A 19,068-nucleotide genomic window follows, 5' to 3' on the forward strand; every position below is an offset into this window, starting at 1 on the left:
AATCGGCCATCTTATCCTTTGGTTTATGTTTGTCATATTTTTCCCCTCTGTCTATTAATATCCTGTATTGTACCCATACCGAATCTCTTTAGTACTGAACCTTTCTCCAAGTCTCTCTGTCCTTTCTTTGTTTCTCTGTCTGTAGGGCTCCCTTTAGTATCTCCAGTAGGGCAGGTCTCTTGTTAGCAAATTCTCTCAGCATTTGTTTGTCTGTGAAAAATTTAAGCTCTCCCTCAAATTTGAAGGAGAGCTTTGCTGGATAAAGTATTCTTGGCTGGAAATTTTTCTCACTCAGAATTTTAAATATATCGTGCCACTGCCTTCTCGCCTCCATGGTGGCTGCTGAGTAGTCACTACTTAGTCTTATGCTGTTTCCTTTGTATGTGGTGAATTGCTTTTCTCTTGCTGCTTTCAGAACTTGCTCCTTCTCTTCTGTGTTTGACAGTGTGATCAATATATGTCTCGGAGTGTGTTTATTTGGATTTATTCTATTTGGGGTTCACTGAGCATTTATGATTTGTGTATTTATGTTGTTTAGAAGATTTGGGAAGTTTTCCCCAACAATTTCTTTGAATACTCTTCCTAGACCTTTACCCTTTTCTTCCCCTTCTGGGACACCAATGAGTCTTATATTCGGACGTTTCATATCATCTATCATATCCCTGAGGTCCGTTTCGATTTTTTCAATTTTTTTTCCCGTTCTTTCTTTTATGCTTTCATTTTCCATTCTGTCATCTTCCGGGTCACTGATTCGTTGTTCAACTTCCTCTAGTCTTGTACTATGAATGTCCAGAATGTTTTTAATTTGGTCAACAGTTTCTTTAATTTCCATAAGATCATCCATTTTTTTATTTTTTTATTTTTTTATTTTTTTTTTATTTTGTTTATAGTTGTTCACAGTATCCTTTTATAATCCTTTTTATTTCTGTGAGGTCAGTAGTAATGTCCCCCCTCTCATTTCTGCATTTTATTTATTTGTGCCCTTTCCTCTTTTTTTTTTTTCTTTTCAGTCCAGCTGAACATTTGTTGATTTTATTGATCTTTTCAAAGAACCAACTTTTGATTTAGTTAATTCTCTGTTTTTTCATTCTCTATTTCATTTATGTCCATTCTAATCTTTGTTATTTCTTCCTTCTCCTTGCTTTGGCTTTAGTTTGATCTTCTTTTTGTAGTTATTTCAGTTGTGAGGTTAAGTCTCAGACTTAAGACTGATCTTTTTTGAAGGCATTTAATCTAGTCTAACTTTTCCTCTCAACACTGCATTTTTTGTATTCCGTACGTTTTTGCATGTTGTGTTTTCTTTTCATTCACCTCAAGATATTTCCTAATTTCCCTTGTGATTTTTTTAATCCCCGTTTAAGTGTATGTTGTTTATTTTCCACATATTTGTGAATGTCAGTTTTTTTTTTGCTGTTATTGATGTCTAGTGTCATTGCATTATGGCTAGAGATACACATTGTGTGATTTCAGTATTTTTAAATTTACTGATACTGATTTCAGTATTTTTAAATTTACTGATACTTGTTTTGTGACCGCTAACACATAATCTATCTTTGAGAATGATCCATGTACACTATAGAAAAATGTGTTTTTATCTGCTATTGGGTGAAGAACTCTCTCTATATATCTTTTAGTTCTAGTTTATAGTATTATACACATCTTGTATTTCCTTACTGATCTTCTGTCTTCATATTACTTCAAAGTGCTGTATTGAAGTCTTCCACTATTAATGTAGAACTGTCTATTTCTCCCTTCAAGTCTGTCATTATTTGCTTCATGTATTTTGGAGCTCTGCTGTTGGATTTATATATATTTATAATTGTTGTATCTTCTTCTTGAATTGACCCCTTTATCAGTACATAGTAACGCTTTTTGTTCCTCCTTACAGTTTCTGACTTAAAGTTTATTTTATCTGGTATTAAATATTGCTCCCCAGTCTCTTTCATTATTATTTGCATGATATATTTTTTCTCTCCTTTCTTTTTCATCCTACTTGTGTCTTTGAATTTAAGGTGAGCAAATATATATACAGCATATAGTTGGAGTATGCTTTTTCTCCTTTCTGCTAATTTCTGCCTTTTGACTGGAAAGTTTAAAGCATTTATATTTAACACAACTATTGATAATGCAAGCTTTTTTCCTGCTGTTTTGCTGTTTGGTCTTTGTAAGTCTTATATATTTTTTTGTCTTTAATTCTTCTGTTAGTGCATATTTTCATACTTATTTGATTTTTTTTTACTGTACCATTTGGAGTCCTTACTCATTTCCTTTTGCATATATTTGAAATAGATTTTCTTTATGGTTACCATGTGTTCTAGCTTGCCAATGCTGCCAGAATGCAAAACACCAGAAATGGATTGACTTTTAAAAAAGGGGGTTTATTTGGTTACACAGTTACAGTCTTAAGGCCATAAAGTGTCTTTTGACTTGTTCTTGATATTAGAGAAAAATTTTCGGTCTTTCAACATTGAGTATAATGTTAGCTGTGAGTTTTGAGTATATGCCCTTTGTCATGTTGAAGCCATTTCCTTCTTTTCCTACCTTCACTGGAGGATGGCCAGTGGCTTCCGGAAAACGTCTGTTAGCTGGGAAGGTTCGTGGCTGTCATCTGCTCCAAAGATCTGGTTTCAAAATGGCTTTCTCCCAGGACATTCCTCTCTAGGCTGCAGTTCCTCAAAAATGTCACTCTTTGTTGCTCTTGGGGCATTTTCTCTCTCTTAGCTTCTCTGGAGCAAAAGTCTGCTTTCAAAGACCGTCTCCAAAATATCTCTGTAAGCTTCGGCTCCTCTCTCAGCTTCCATGCATTTTTCAAAGTGTCCCTCTTGGCTGTAGCTTCTCTTCAAAATGTCACTCTCGGTTGCTCTTCAGAATGTCACTCACAGCTGCACTGGGTTCCTTCTGTTTGTCAGCTCATTTATATGGCTCCTGTGGTTTAATTTAGACCCACACTGAATGGGTGGGGTAACACCTCCATGGAAATTATCCGATCAGTCATCACCCAGTTGGGCAGGGTGAATCTCCATGGAAACACTCAAAGAATTACAATCTAATTAACACTGATATGTCTGCCCACATAAGATTACATCAAAGAACATGGCTTTTTCTGGGGGACATAATATATACAAATTGGTACACCATGGTACTAAAAGCTAACGTCCTTAATCTAAAACAGTCACTTTTGATTTAATACCAACTTAAGTTCAGTAGCATACACATTTACACTGTTCCTATATCCCTTTGTCCCCCCATCTTTTTGTTGTACTTGCTGCAAATTGTCTTTATACATTGTATGTCCAAAACCATATATTTATCATTATTTTTCATGAATTTGTGTTTTAGAATCTGTTAAGTAAAAAGTGGTATGTACCACAAAATACTTAGTACTTCAATACAATACAATAGCATTTCTACTTATAATTATCCATATGGTTACCTTTACTGGAGATCTTTATCTATTTATGCTACATTGTTCCGCTGTGTGATGTCCTTTCTATTCAGTCTGTAGAACTCCCTGGGAATTGCTTGTTGGACAGGGCTAGTGGTGACTTATTCCCTCACCTTTTGTTTTCCTGGGTGTGTTTTAATCTCTTTCTCATTTATCAGAGATAGTCTTACCAGATATAAAATTCTCAGTTTGCAATTGTTTTCTTTCAGCAATTTAAATATTTTGTCCCATGGCCTTCTTGCTTCTGTGGTTTCTGATGCAGTATTGGAGCTTAATCTTATTTGAACTCTCTTGTATATAGCACATTGCTTCTGTCTTGCAGCTTTCAGAACAGTTTTCTTGTTCTTGGCATATGACAGTTTGACTACCTTGTTTCTGAACATGGTTTTCTTTGCATTTATCCTATTTGGGGTTCATTATGTTTATTGAATGTGTGTATTCATGTCTTTTGTTACATTTGGGAAGTTTCCTTCCATTTTTTCTTTGAATATTCCTTCTGTCCCTTTCTCTTTTCTTCTCCTTGGACTTCCATAATGCTTACCTTGGTTCACAGTGTCCCACAGGTCTTTTAGGCTCTGTTCACTTTTTTTTTTTTCCGTTTCTTTCTTTTTATGCTCCTTAGCTTGAATCATTTCAGTTGTCTTGTCTCTGAGATTCCTGATTCTTTTTTCTGCCAGCTTCAGAAAAAGAAGTTCCAGGCTACTTTGACTTAATTGTTTACACTCTTATCTGCAAGGAATTGTTTGTTTCAGTTATTGTGACCTTCAAACCCAGTAATTCTGTTCGATTCTTTTTTAAAATTTCTATCTTTTTCTTAAGATTCTCATGTTATTCAGTTATCATTTTCGTGATATTCTTTAGTTCTTTCTGTGGGTTTTCCTTTATCTCCTTTAGTATTTTGAAGTTCATGTTTTAAAAGTCTTTTTCCTATATGTCTAAAGTCTGGTCTTCATTTAGCATTTTTGTATTTTGTGTTTTTCCTTTGGATGGGCCATCATTTTTTTTCCTTGTGTATCTTGTAATCTTTTGTTGCACTCTGTACATTTTAATATATTAATTTGTAAAGTCTGGAATTTAGTCCCTGAGATGTTTGTTCCTTAAGTTTGTATCCAGCTAATCACCTGACAGAAATTTCCTTGAGTGCCAGGAGGTAACAGTAGCAACCAAACCAGTGCAGAAAAATAAAAAGCAAACAAAACAAAAACAAAACCCTTAACAGTTTTTGCAGATTGGCTCTGTTTGCTAGAGCTCTCCTTCAGAGTTGAGACCTCCTACCTAGAAGATCAGCCTAAGGTGAAAGGGCAGTTATCTCCTCTTTTGGAGCTTGTTTTTTTTTTTTTTTCCTGGGCCTGTGCTCTTGGCTTCAGAAATTCCCCTGTTTACAGTAGCTCAAACACCCACTCTGTTTCCTATGAAAATAGGCTATCCACCTCCCAGGTGCTCTATCGTATGTTTTAAAGCAGGGGATCCTTTGCTCCAGGCTACTTTGACTTAATTGTTTCACTCTTATCTGCAAGCTGCTGCTTCCTTTAGGGCAGGTATTGGGTGGGCAAGCCAGAGAAAAGTTTCTTGGTTCAGACTTTCCATTTACAATGGGATGAATGGTCAATTGATGATTTAATAAACCAGCCTTTTGGTTTATTAAACATCCACAAATGTCCTTGCAGTAATGGTTAGGACAGTGCTTGCTTGACCAGACACCTGGACAACATCATAAACCTAACCATCACAGGTACTATCTCTTATATTGAGGTCTTTGATCCACTTTGAGTTAATTTTTGTATAGGGTCTTTCATTCTTTTGGATATGATACCCAATTTTCCCAACACATTTGTTGAAGAGACTGTTCTCTCTCAGTTCTGTGTATTTGGGGGCCTTATCAAAAATCAGTTGACTGTAGATCTGGGGGTCTGTTTCCGAATTCTCAGTTCGATTCCATTGATCAATAGGTCTATCTTTGTGCCAATACCATGCTGTTTTGCCTACTGTGGCTTTATAGTAGTCCTCAAAGTCAGGAAGTGTAAGTCCTCCCACTTTGTTTTTCCTTTTTAGGATGTTTTTAGCAATTTGAGGCACCTTTCCCTTCCAAATAAATTTGATAACTGGCTTTTCCAAGTCTGCAAAGTAGGTTGTTGGAATTTTGATTGTAATTGCATTGAATTTGTAGATCATTTTGGGTAGGATTGACATCTTAATGACATTTAGTTTTCCTATATGAACACAAAATATCTTTCCATCTCTAGGTCTCCTTTTATTTCTTTTAGAAAACTTATGTAATTTTCTGTGTAGAGGTCTTTTATATCCTTGGTTTAATTTATTCCTAGGTTCTTGATTTTTTTAGTTGTTATTGTGAATGGAATGTTTTTCTAGAGTGTCTCTTCAGTTAGGTCATTTCTAGTGGAATGACCTAACTGTGCATTAATCTTGTATCTCACTACTTTGCTGAATTTGTTTATTAGCTCAAGTAGCTGTGTCATCGATTTCTCAGGGTTTTCCAAATATAAGACCATATCGTCTTCAAATAATGACAGTTTTACTTCTTCTGTTCCAATTTGGATGCCTTTTATATCTTCGTTTTGCCAGATTGCTCTGGCTAGAACTTCTAGCACAATGTTGAGTAATAGTGATGACAGTGGGCATCCTTGTCTTGTTCCTTATCTTAGAGGGAAGGCTTTCAGTCTCTCACCATTGAGCACTATGCTGGCTGTGGGTTTTTCATATATGACCATTTTCATATTGAGGAAGTTTCCTTCAGTTCTTACCTTTTGAAGTGTTTTTATCAAAAAAGGATGCTGGATTTTGTCAAATGCTTTTTCAGCATCTAGTGAGATGATCATTTGATTTTTCCTTTTTGATTTGTTAATGTGTTGTATTATTGATTGATTTTCTTATGTTGAACCACCCTTGCATGCCTGGGATGAACCCACTTTGTCATGGTGTATTTTTAATGTGTCTTTGGTTTCAATTTGTAAGTATTTTGTTGAGAATTTTTGCATCTGTATTCATGAGGGAAATTGGCCTACATGTAGTTTTCCTTTCTTGTATCATCTTTATCTGGTTTTGATATTAGAGTGATGTTGGCTTCATAAAATGAGTTAGGTAGTGTTGCATTTTCTTCAGGTTTTTGAAAGTTTGAGTAGGAATGCTATCAGTTCTTTTTGGAAAGTTTTGTAAAGTTACTCTGTGAGGCCATGGCCCTGAGCTTTTATTTGTAGGAAGCTTTTTGATGACTGATGAGATCTCTTTACTGGTGATTGGTTTGTTGAGGTCTTCTATTTCTTCTTTGGGCAGTCTAGGTTGTTCATGTGTGTCCAGGAAATTATCCATTTCCTCTGAATTGTCTAGTTTGTTGATGTACAGTAGTTCATAGTATCCTCTGATTTTTTAAATTTCTTTGGGATGCACAGGAATGTCTCCCCCTCATTTATTATTTTGTTTATTTGGGTCTTCTCTTTTTTTACTTAGTTTAGCTAAGGGTTTGTCAATCTTGTTGATCTTCTCAATGAACCAACTTTGGGGGTTTCATTTATTCTCTCTATTGTTTTTTTTGTACTATACATTATTTATTTCTGCTTTAATCCTTGCTATTTCTTTTCTTCTCCTTGCTTTAGGGTTACTTTGCTGAATATTTTCTAGCTTCTTCAGTTGTTCTGTCATTTCTTTGATTGATATTTGTGTGTACTTCTTTGATTAATTGCTCCAAGATTTGTGTCTCCTCTGGCTTTTTAATTTGGATGTTTGGGTTATCCATATCTTCTGGTTTCTTCATATGCTTTATAATTTTCTGTTGTTTTTGGCCTCTTGGCATTTGTTTATCTTGATAGGATTGTTTTAGGATATCCAGGATTATTTGAACATTTATCTATAATTTGGCAGAGCTACAGCTTGGTCAAGTGCACTTTTCCTGACCTACCAACAGATGGTGGTCTTGAGCCATGTTTTCCTCTCAAGCCAGTTCTCCCCCAATTTTGTCTTTTCAGTGAGAGGGGATCCAAACCATGTGGAGGTCCAATCAGTGCACTAGTTATACACGTGCACTGGGGACTGCCAGTCATGTGGATGTGGGGTGTACCCTACACCGTTTGGCAGGGAGTCCTCTCTGGGACACAGTGGTCCCGGCTGTTCCGGGGCTACTGGTGGAGTACTCTGGGGCTGCAGAACTGTGCTTCTTACCTTCTAGCTCATATGCCCCACAGTCCCTGTCTGCTGTGCATCCACAAGTCCCTGGGATTGGGGAGGGCTCCTGGCAGTTCCGTGCTGCGCCCTTGCCTCTAGGTTGTGCACACCACAGGCTTCTGTGGAGGAAGAGTGGATGCTGTCACAAGCCCACCTAGTCTCAAATTCCCTCAAGGAAGCTCTCAGCTGTGGGGCTGTGAAGGGTTATCTCCCCAGCCAGCTGCAAAGATGGCTGCCTGTTGCATGGAAAGCTGTCCCATTCCACACTGTGTGCCTGCTCTAACTGCTGGCACAGGGGCTCTTGGTTGCGGGTCTCTGAAGAGTTATCACCCGAGCCAAGTGCTGAGGGGGGTTCACAGGGTGTGGAAGGCTGCTCCCCTCCGCGCTTGTCAGCTGGTTCCAATCTCCCATTCCTTGGTGGCATTCTGGGCCAGGCACTCACCGGTCTTAAACGCAGTTTTTTGGTTTCTCCAAGTACATATTCACTACGGGCATAGAAGTCCCTGTCCAGCCAGTAGAACTCGGGAACTGCTGTTTGGGAGCACTTTCTGTCCTTTATCTAGTGTTTTTCACAGAGGAGAATTTTGCGGTCTCTCCTAATCCAATATCTTCCTGGAACCACCTGTATATGTTTATTTTTAAAATGTGATCCTATCTTACTCTTCTATTGAAAAAAAAAAAAAGGAAAGAAAATGGAAGCACATTAAGCAATCATTCATATATTATGTGTATCATAATTTATGCATGTTTTAGGGTATTGTAACTTTCATAAATGCACCAAATTGGATATTTCTGAAGAATATAAACCTTGTAGCACACCCTACCTTAGATTATTTAGGCTATTAGGTATTAGAACATAATCAAGTCCTAAATATGACTCAGAGTATATTCCACAGTCTGAAAGTCAGATTTAATGTTCATAAGATTACCTACATTTATAATTAGGAAGACTATTCTATGTTATATAATTTTCAAGCATTGTAATGTTTTCCCACAGTTATTTGAGATTTTCCAGATAGGAAAGCTGCAGATAAGGTGATGTTCTGGTTTGCTAATGCTGCCAGAATGCAAAATACCAGAAACAGATTGGCTTTTATAAAGGGTTTTTTTTTTATTGGTTACAAAGTTACAGTCTTAAGGCGATAAAGTGTCCAAGGTAAGGCATCAACACAGGGTACCTTTACTGAAGGATGGCCAATGGTATCCGAAACCTCTGTTAGCTGGGAAGGCACGTGGCTGGCATCTGCTTGCTCCCAAGTTGCATTTCAAAATGGCATTCTCCAAAATGTCAGTGTCAGCTTCCAATGGCTGTCTTCTAAATGTCTCTCAGCTGCAGCTTCTCTCTCAGCTCCTGTGTGTTCTTCAAAGCGTCCCTCTTGGCTGTAGCAAGCTTGCTCCTTCTGTCTGAGCTTATATAGTGCTCTAGTAAACTAATCAAGGCCCACACTGAATGGTCAGGGCCACACCTCCATGGAAATTATCTAATCAGAGTTATCACCTACATTTGGGTGGGTCGCATCTCCATGGGAACACTCAAAGAATTACAGTCTAATCAACACTAATACATTTGCCCACCCAAGATTGCATCAAAGATAATGGCATTTTGGGGGCTGTAATACATCCAAACTGGCACAGGTAAGTAGTTTCCCCTATCAAAATCATGCTTCTAATCAATGTCATTTGTAGTATGACAACTTGGAGGCATTTTTCTAATAATGCTGATGATTTACTCTGAACCATTCTTTTCTTCATTTTTTTCTTACAATCAAAAATAGCATTTTTAAGAAGGAATTTAGCCTGGAAAATCCTTAGAAGTAATCTGACTTAACTAAGTTTGAGCTCCTAAATAGTATATGTGTCTCAAGAAGAATCTAGGAGCATATATGTCAAGACCTTTCTCATTTCCCTCTTTTTGTTATGGTTTTATTTCAACTGATTTATTGAGTGGTAGGCTATAGAGGACTATTTTTATTGAAGACTTAGTGTATTTATTTTAATTCAGCTCATGGGTGCAATCTGAGCTCTTAAGCACAAGTTATGTCACGTTAGGAGTTCCATTTTAGCCAGTTTTTTTTTTTTCTTTTCTAGATCTATTTTAGATTTTTCTTTGTTCTTTTCCCTGTAGATTTCAGAATTGACAAAAATAAAATAAGTATAAGCAAACTTGGAGGAAATATAGGTCTGTTTTGGATCAAAGACCCAACATTCCACGTAATACTGCAAATTTCACCAGAGATATAACATTTTTCATGTGGCAGAAGAGGATGTGGATATGTTGTCTTAGAAACAGAATAGAGTTCTATTTAGATTTTCACTTTTTATTTTGCTACTAATTTACTAAATAACACAGTTAGGAAGAGCTTAAGTTAGTTGCTTTAAGCTGTATAAAAGAATTACCTGGGTGGCTTGTTAAAAACACAGATTTCTGGGTCCTTCCTCTCAAACCTTGTGGTTTAGTTGGTCTGAAGTGGGGCCCAGGAATTAGCATTTTAATGAACACATTTAGTTTTTCTAAAGCAGATCTTCCTTGAATTGTCTGTCTGAGAAACACTGAGCTAGAGAAAACTTCCAATTGAAAATTATCTATAATATATGACTTACTTATATCTTGATGGAAAAAAAAGCTAATGTATGAAAGTATTCAACATTAGAACCAGTTTAGTAAACGTCTTGAGTTTGCTCATGAGATAAATTTCCCCTTCAAATATTTAATCATTCTAGATTTCAAGATGTAACTGTTGAAGTTTTCAAGATGTAACTATGCTTCTTACTTTCTTTCCCATGCATTTTGTAGCACCCTGAGTCTAGGAATGGCACCTTAACTGTGCTGAAAGTCCATTTCCTACCAGGCTTTATGAACTTTATTGTATCACTTGTTAATTACACACATACATATGACATATAAAACTTTATCATTTCTATTCTCTGTCTTGACACAGATATGAAATGAAATGAAAGATTTTTGACTAAGAAACATATTATTATTAAATATTTACATCTGAAAAGCTAAATTGCAAGGTTAAAAAACTATTAGATCTATAATCAGTCCTTGTCTTAAGATTTTTCATTTCTTATTTAAATTATGTTTTGTTTATTAAGGTAATAGGTGTTTATTGTTTGAATTTTTTAGTAAATGTATATTCACCAAAACTTTTGGTAAATATTTTCCAGGTATTTTACCAAGTATTGTTGTACATGATCTAGCCTTAGTTATAAATAAAGAAGGATTTTTTTGATATCTTATTTTTTGAAGGGATAAACAAGGCTTCTGTTTTTCTCTTTCAGTATTGTTGTCCAGACATGATAAATAACTTTTTTGGACTGGCTAAAACAGAATTTTCAAGTACAGCAAATAAAAATAAGACTATTGACTCAGAGAAAGGAAAATTAATCATGTTAGTTAATGACTTTTATTATGGAAAACATGAAGGAGATGTCCAGGAAGAACAGAAGACTCATACAACCTTTAAATGCTTCAGTTGCTTGAAAATTCTTAAAAATAATATTAGGTATGTAAACACATTTTTATTTCTGTTTGAAAATTGGGTTGCTACAGATATAATTATTGTATCTTTATGTTAGCATTTTTCTGTGCCATCCTAGATAAGTGATTTTAACAGTACTAAGGACAAAGGCAGATTCTCTTGTTGAAAAGCTTTTGTCATTTCTTTTATTTTACGCATTTTACTTCCAGATCCAGAAAGTAGTATTTCTTTCAGGTTGCTTAAAAAAAGACAGAGGTTACTTCATTTTTGTGTATTATTATCAATATAAGGATTGTCATGAGATACTTTTTTTATTTTTTTAACTGCATTTGAATCTTATTTGTTTCACATCATAGGAACCACTTCTTTATGATTTATCCAGTTTGATCTCCTCCCTACTAATCTTATTTAATGCTCAAATCTTTCAATTCATGTATATAATTTTTAGAACATGAACTTTTTTGTGGAGAAAGTGATGTTTTTTAGACAAGTGCCAGCTCTAGGAAACATGTCTGCTTTGATTTTAAAATTCAACACATTTCAAGGAAAACCTTGAAATATATTATACTATCAACCAGTAACAATTATGAATGCTGTGTTTATGGCAGTGTTTATGTCTTAACAGTTTTCAAAGTTCTTTCACATGTTATGTGAGTTTTCACATTTCTTTATCTTCCTTTATCAAGTCTTACCAGCGAGCAATCACTAATGGTCCCAATAGCTTAACAGAAGAGAAGCTGTTCTTTGAGATGTAACATTGAAACAATATTACAATAAAATTCTGTTACCTCTTTTCATATCTTACCATTTTAATTGTAAAATACATCAGAAAATCATGTTAGTAAATATGGTAAAATGCATAGAAAAAGGTTTACTGATTTAGTCTCTTATTATACTTAAATGTTTAGTCTCTTATACTTTATGCATATGATATTAGAACTTACTTGAGCAATACATTTATGTCTTTAAGACTAATTCATTTAGTATTTTTTCCTCATATCTTATTTTTATTGTAGAATATAACATATATACATAAAAGTGATAACTTTCCAAGTGCAATTTAACAAGTAGTTAGCAAATTTCAAAGAATATTATTGGTTACAATTCTGTAGTTTCAGTTATTTCCTTGTTATGAAATATAACATATATACAAAAAGGTATCTTTCAAAGTGTAATTTAACAAGTAGATATATAGGACATTTCCAAAGTTATTATGAGTTATAGTACCATAATTTCAGTTCTTTCCTTATTGTGAAAAACAACATATATACCTCATTTAGTATTAAATATATGAAAATGAAATATTTTTGGTTGTTTCAGAAGACTGATTACATATTTCTAGAGTATCAGAATTTTAGAAATTTTAAGCAAACTGCATTTGATAACAACTAAGAGTTAAACATTGTTTTGAAACATTGATTTTTTTTTTTTTAGTAAATGTAACCTTAATGGTAAATGCAGGATAATTAAATAAGTTATATATGTTAAATAATGTTTTACTGTAACAGTAAAAACTGGGTTATTAATCTAATGGTTTTAGAGAATGGTGGAAACTGTTGCTCAAGATTTCTACCCTCTGCCCTGTCGACGTATTGTGCTATGGTGCTTTTTTCCCCTAACATTAAGTGTCACCAAAAACAGGGTTTATTCTGTGAATATCACTGTAAGAGATTTGCTCTTTTTACCCCCATTTCCATCAACTAGTTTGAGAAGTATGAGCTCCTGGTGGGGATTCATATAATAATTGAGAGAAGCTAGTTTGGCAAGCAATTATTTATATAGGTATATTTTAAGTGCTTAAAGTTGTGAGCTGAAAGTTTCATGGCTCATGATCTTTCCTTTATGAAAATATTTAGCCAGGACTAGGATTTTTTGTCATTTTTTGTAGAGCTGGTGTTAAAACCAAAGGAAGACAAAAGCTATCTCGCGTTGTACCATGCCATTTCTAAATAGAACTAGTGTTGTGGAGGTGTGTAAAAGAGATAAATGTCATAACCTTCATGATGATTGTTATCCATATTGATGAATTATCACTTAGTTTCAAGATTATTTCCTTTAGGGACTCAAAATGAATAATTGTTGATAGCTGACCCAGTATAAAAATTATTGTTCAAGTGAATAACTTTTACTTTCAAATTCAGCAAAAAGCTTCAGAGCCTCTTCATTTTCTGCCAGTGGTCATAGGTCCTGCTTATAAGAAGCCTTTTAGGGAAGCTGAAATAGCAGAATGTAAAATTGAAAAATGGATGTTGCATACCAAGGGCATAGTCTGCAAGTTAAAATGAACAGTCTGTGCTAACAGTAAACCAGTATAATTAAATAAAACAAAAGGTTCTTGTAATTGTAGGCATTAAAATTGCTATTACATGCATTTAGAAACCAAGACACAAGTAAAAATGCCAGTAATTTGTCTTTTAAGCATCTGTATCCTATTGTATATCTTAAAGGCCTTGAAAGATTTCTCTCATGACTCTGTAGCTGGTTTTGGTGGTAGAGTTTCTTTCCCTTCGTTCTTTTATTTTAAAACATAAACTGTATTTAGTATATGGGAAAGAAGCCTGCTGCTTTTTCTTCACAAAAATTTTTAATCTATACAAAGGATTAAGAGTTAGAGCAAATTAGTGATATTTCAGATTAAATATATTAATAGATTATTTTAAAATAAAGATGTTTACTGAGGCATTTAATGAAAGTTTAAAGTGATTGTTTTAAGTGCTCACTTTTCTAGAGGGCCTTAAGGCTTTTGAGATTTTTATTTTGAGTAACACAACTGTATTTTTAAGATTTTAGTTCGGATACTTATGTGCAAGATTTTTTTTTTTTGTATTGAAATCTCAATTTTTGCACCTGTTGACAATCATTTATAGGTTTATGAACCACATGAAACACCATTTGGAACTTGAGAAGCAGAGCAGTGAGAGCTGGGAAAACCACACCACCTGCCAGCACTGCTATCGTCAGTTTCCCACACCATTTCAACTGCAGTGTCACATTGAAAGTACACACACACCCCATGAATTTTCTAGTAGGTTACAATTTCATTTAAGTATTGAATATTATTGATTTTGATAATCTAAACTGTGAGGCATCAATTCTGATAGAAAAATAAGAGATAGACTTTGATATTTGAGGGCAGAATTGAAGAAGTTAAATTTTAACATTTATAAATTTTAAATAAAATTAGTTACTAAAATTGAAGTCCTTCTTGTAAATAATTCATTAGTGGAAACTTCCTTGGCATACATAACCCATGCATTATACATAGGGAACTAAATTAGAAATCTCAGATTCCATGGGTTTCAAATATGAAATCAATGCTCTTTATTTAAACTTTAATAGGAAAAGTAACAATTAACTATATTTGTAGTTAAAATCACAGATTTTGGAGCTAGATAATCTGGGTTTAAATCCCAGCTCTGCCTCTTAATACAGCCGCTCTATCATCTCTGGCAAGTTACTTAATCTTTCTGTGCCTCAGGTTCCTTATTTGAATCATGGGGACAATAATAATAATTTCCTCATAGTATTGTTATGAGAATTACATGAAAATGTAAGTACAGTGTTAACAGTTATGTAACTATTCACCACCACTACTGCTATTGCTATTTTCATTGATATGAATATATAAAATGAATTATTTTATATATACATCTTAAAATGTAACATGTTTCCCCCCTCTCTTTTAGCTATTTGCAAAATTTGTGAATTATCATTTGAAACAGAACATGTTCTTTTACAACATATGAAGGACAATCATAAACCCGGTGAAATGCCGTATATTTGCCAGGTACACACACATGTTATTGTGACTTTAAGTATTTGTTTTGTTCGTTTGGTTTTTCATTACAAGATTCAAACCAATTAGAAAAGCAGTCAGCACATTTTTTTGTAAAGGGCCAGATTTTCGGCTTTTGAGGATAATATGGTCTCTGTTGCAACTACTCAGTTCTGCCCTTGTAATATAAACACATTCATAAACAATAAGCAAATGAATATGTGTGGCTGTGTTTTCCAATAAAACTTTATTTGCAGACACTGAAATTTGAAGTTCCTATAACTTACATGTGTCATAAGATATTATTTTAACTTTTTAAACCATTTCAATAAAATTAATTACTAACATTGATGTCAATCTTGTAAATAATTTATTAGTGGAAACTTCTTTGGCTTAATTCATGTATTATATGTGGGAGGAGAGGCTGGATTTGACTTGCAGGCTGTTGTTTGCTAACCCTGTACAAGACAAAGGAAAGCCCTCCTGGAGAAAGATAAATATATGAAATTACAGTATGTAATCATACTAGGGAAATAGGAAATGCTGTGAGTTTTAGAGAACCCAACCAAAAGCTCTGGGACTAGTATTTTTCCAGAATTCGAAAGGATAGTAAAGCAAGATAAGGATAAATTGTGTCACTGTTATAGTCTAAGAGGCCATTTAAAATCTAAAAGAGCATGCTGTATTTTATGTAGCAGAAAAAAACTTTATAGGACAAGTGGTGTTAGGTTGAAAACTCAAATCAAGGTAAAGGTTGGTGGATCTGAGAAAAAGAATGTAATATGGGTTATGTTTTGGAAAGTATCTCTAAACTTTGAAAGATAACTTTTCTGTATCAAAGATTATCTTTTCTTACTTGCAGTAGTAGAATTCTTGGTTATGCAGGCAGCAGAGCTGAAATTAGTAGTACATAAAATTCTTCTAAGCAAATGACCCATTACTGCTACTTTGTAACTGTATGTTAGTTATAAATTTTCTAGTTAAACTAAACCTTTTTTATATTTCTAGGTTTGTAATTATAGATCATCATCATTTTCTGATGTAGAAACACATTTTAGAACATCCCATGAAAACACTAAGAACTTGCTATGTCCATTTTGCCTCAAAGTTATTAAAATCGCAACGCCCTATATGCATCATTACATGAAGCATCAGGTGAGATTAACCAGTTCTTATTTGTTCATTTTGTCTTAGTGAAAAGTCTGATTATGAATTAGGACATTGGTTAGATTTGTTTTGCCAGGAAAGCAAAATTGTTGCAAATAACATTATTATTTTACAATTTATGCTGAATTGCTTGTGAAGCTTCCTCTTCTTTTCCTTACTTTTCAGGTGATGGTGCAGCTCATATGTATTGAAAATTCTAAGAGATAGCTAGAACTAGGAAGCCTAGGATTGTGGGAATAAAAGGGAAGACAAGTGGAATATCCAAAAGATTGGATATTTCAATGTCCAAGTGTGGTTATGGGAATGATTTTGAAGGTATTTTCTGGAGCAGGGACAGTGATGAGTTTGAACTGAGGAAAAAAGATTGAGGATTTAGAATCCTGTTTTCCTCTTTCTCTTCAAACTTTATTTCCCATTTTCCAGTCCTCTTAATTATTGTAAGACATTGTCATCATTGACCCAGAATGGTCTTTTATAACTGCTGGTAACAAAGGAAACAGTGATGGTACTTAACTGCTAGATATGTGAACTCTGCCAGAGAACTATACTTTGGTTTTAAATTGTTTCCTGAATGACTTTTGCCAGTTGTGCTACATAATTTCTGGGATCCCTGTATTAGTGCTTGTACCCTTCCCTTGAATTCTGATGTTCTATCTTTTGGTTCTTTTCCTAAAACAATTAAACTATCTTCTGTTTGGCTTGTAAGTACTGTTCTTTAGTGCTTGAAAAAGCAGCAGTACCTTTGCCAAAATCAGAAATCAGTGGATATACTGAATATGATCATGTAATCAAGTTTTGCCACCTCACTAATCAGCTCATTACGTTTTCTTATTGATTGCATTGGCACACGAATTTATTCAGCATTGGTGCTCACATTGCTTCCAATTTCAGTCATTAAATAATCTTGAAATAGTTGTGGTTGTTAATTAAGAAAGAATGTGAAAGTAGAATTTTCACATAAATTTGGGATCATTTATGTTGTAACTGGGATGCCACCAATCCTTGAGAATCTCTGGTAGGATCTTTCTATTTTAGAGTTTCCCCAGAAGAGTTCTGTCAGATGTTAATAGGTGTTTCCTCCAAAATTGTTCCTATTAAATAAATTTGATAAACGGCTGAATTTACAAAACTAAACTTAGTTTTTTTTTTTTTTTTTTTTAAACAGGACATCTCATAACTTTTAATATACTAAATGGACATTGTAAATCTACAAGCAAGGGACATAATATGTATCTATCCCCAAACTTATTTGACCTCAAATTCTTTATTTGTGTAATACCTATTAATATTTCCTGAGGAACAGAGTTTGGGAAATGATATTCTTGATGGGTATGTCATCTTTGGCCTTTAATTTTGAAAGGAAAGATGAGGAGGTATAAAGCAGTATCTCTTTAGTCATGGGGATTTTAACATAATTTTTTTCCAATGTTTTCCTAAGTTCCAAAGTGATCTATAGATACGGGGAAAATGGTATGTATATAGAAATCTCTGGACCTTCTGTGTGGGTACATGATCTATAACAATGTTCATACCCTGAGTTGTATGTCTTTTTTTTTTTTGTGTGTGTCCAAGTTTCTTTTTTGTTTGTTTGGAATACCTAGGAAGTTGATAGCCAGCATAAAGAAGGGCCAGTCTATTAATAAGAAGGATCATCAGGCATCTTTCAATGTATTTACAATTTGCATAATTATTTATGAAAGACCAGAAAACCATAGGTATGAAGGATTGTAAATTTGTGATTGGAATGATGTTATTAGTGTGGTAATAGACATTCAGAATTCTTGAATCTGTGGCTCATTTTAGTCTCTTTGAAGACTTTTTTCTTAAAGAGAATATATTATTATGTCGTGGGTGGTTCTTTGAGGTAACAACCCATTTTGTATGACTTAAGAAATGATGAAAGCAATTTATGATGTATTAAAGATGCTCATTAGATCTTTCATAAAAATGATAAGCAGTTAACATAAGCTAATCACCTTATGACAGCCACTGGTACTTCACATACACATGCGTTATCTTATTTAATCCTCACAACCACCCTCCGAAGCAAGTATGTTATTATTTCTGTTTTATAGATTAGAGAGCTTTCAGTGTCACATTACCTAATAAATGAGAGTCAAAATTTGACTGCAGAGCCAAAGCTTTTACTGCCTTACCACAGAGACATATTCCACACTGATGTTAAGTCTAAAAGCAGAAATTGCATATAGTTTCCCTTGAAAATCCCTAAAATCTTCCAGACAACATAATATGTTTGTCAAAAAGTTTTACCACCAATTATTTCTCTACCCTTGAAACAGATAAGTTTTTTTGTTGTTGTTGTTGAATATCATGTTTTAAAATATGTACTATATCGTCATCACCATTAATACATTGAAATGCTTACACAAACAAAAGAAATTGCAAGACTTGTATCCAATTGAGGATATGGTAGATTATTATATTCTCTCTCAGGACTCTGGGCAAATGCTCATTGAATGAAATGGCAGACATTTTGAACTGGTTAAATTGCCTTTGCTATCTGCCTTGCTATCCATTTACTTACAAATGTTTATTGAGTGTCTACTATGTGCCAGGGGTATTGAAGATATAGTAGTGAAGAAAACGTATGTGCCCTCTGGAATTTGCATTATAATGGAGAAAGACAATAAGTGTGTTTGTGTGTGTATGAATGTTTGAATGCATACGTGTGTTAGCTGGTGGTAAGTTGTATGGGAGAAAAATGTAGAAGGATAGGAAATTCGAAGGATTGAGGTGGGATGGGGTGGAAGAGAGGTTGCTGTTTTGTATATTGGGTAATCCAAAAAGGGCCTCTCTGAAGAAATGAAGGGAGTAAACCATGTGGATATCTGGGAGAGTAACATTAAGTAGGCAGTGAGGTAAGTGTATACCTCAGACATTCAAGGAGCAGAAACACAAGTGTGGCTGGAGCAGAGCAAACAAATAGGAAGAAAAGTAGTAGTAGATGAATTTGAATACTAGAAAGCAGGCCAGTTCATGTGGGGCCTTGTAAGCCCGTC

General features: G+C 34.4%; 1 protein-coding gene across 1 annotated transcript in view; it reads left to right on the forward strand.

Moving 5' to 3' along the window:
- The window catches only part of ZNF280D (zinc finger protein 280D), a 166,573-nt gene that overhangs the window by 79,629 nt on the left and 67,876 nt on the right, over positions 1-19,068 (forward strand). The window contains 4 exon segments of the mRNA XM_037833871.1: positions 10,907-11,130; positions 13,974-14,131; positions 14,793-14,893; positions 15,890-16,036. Of these exon segments, the coding sequence (XP_037689799.1) occupies positions 10,907-11,130; positions 13,974-14,131; positions 14,793-14,893; positions 15,890-16,036 (630 nt within the window).

The sequence above is a fragment of the Choloepus didactylus genome, chromosome 4, assembly GCF_015220235.1.
Source record: "Choloepus didactylus isolate mChoDid1 chromosome 4, mChoDid1.pri, whole genome shotgun sequence".
NCBI classification, from domain to species: domain Eukaryota; kingdom Metazoa; phylum Chordata; class Mammalia; order Pilosa; family Megalonychidae; genus Choloepus; species Choloepus didactylus.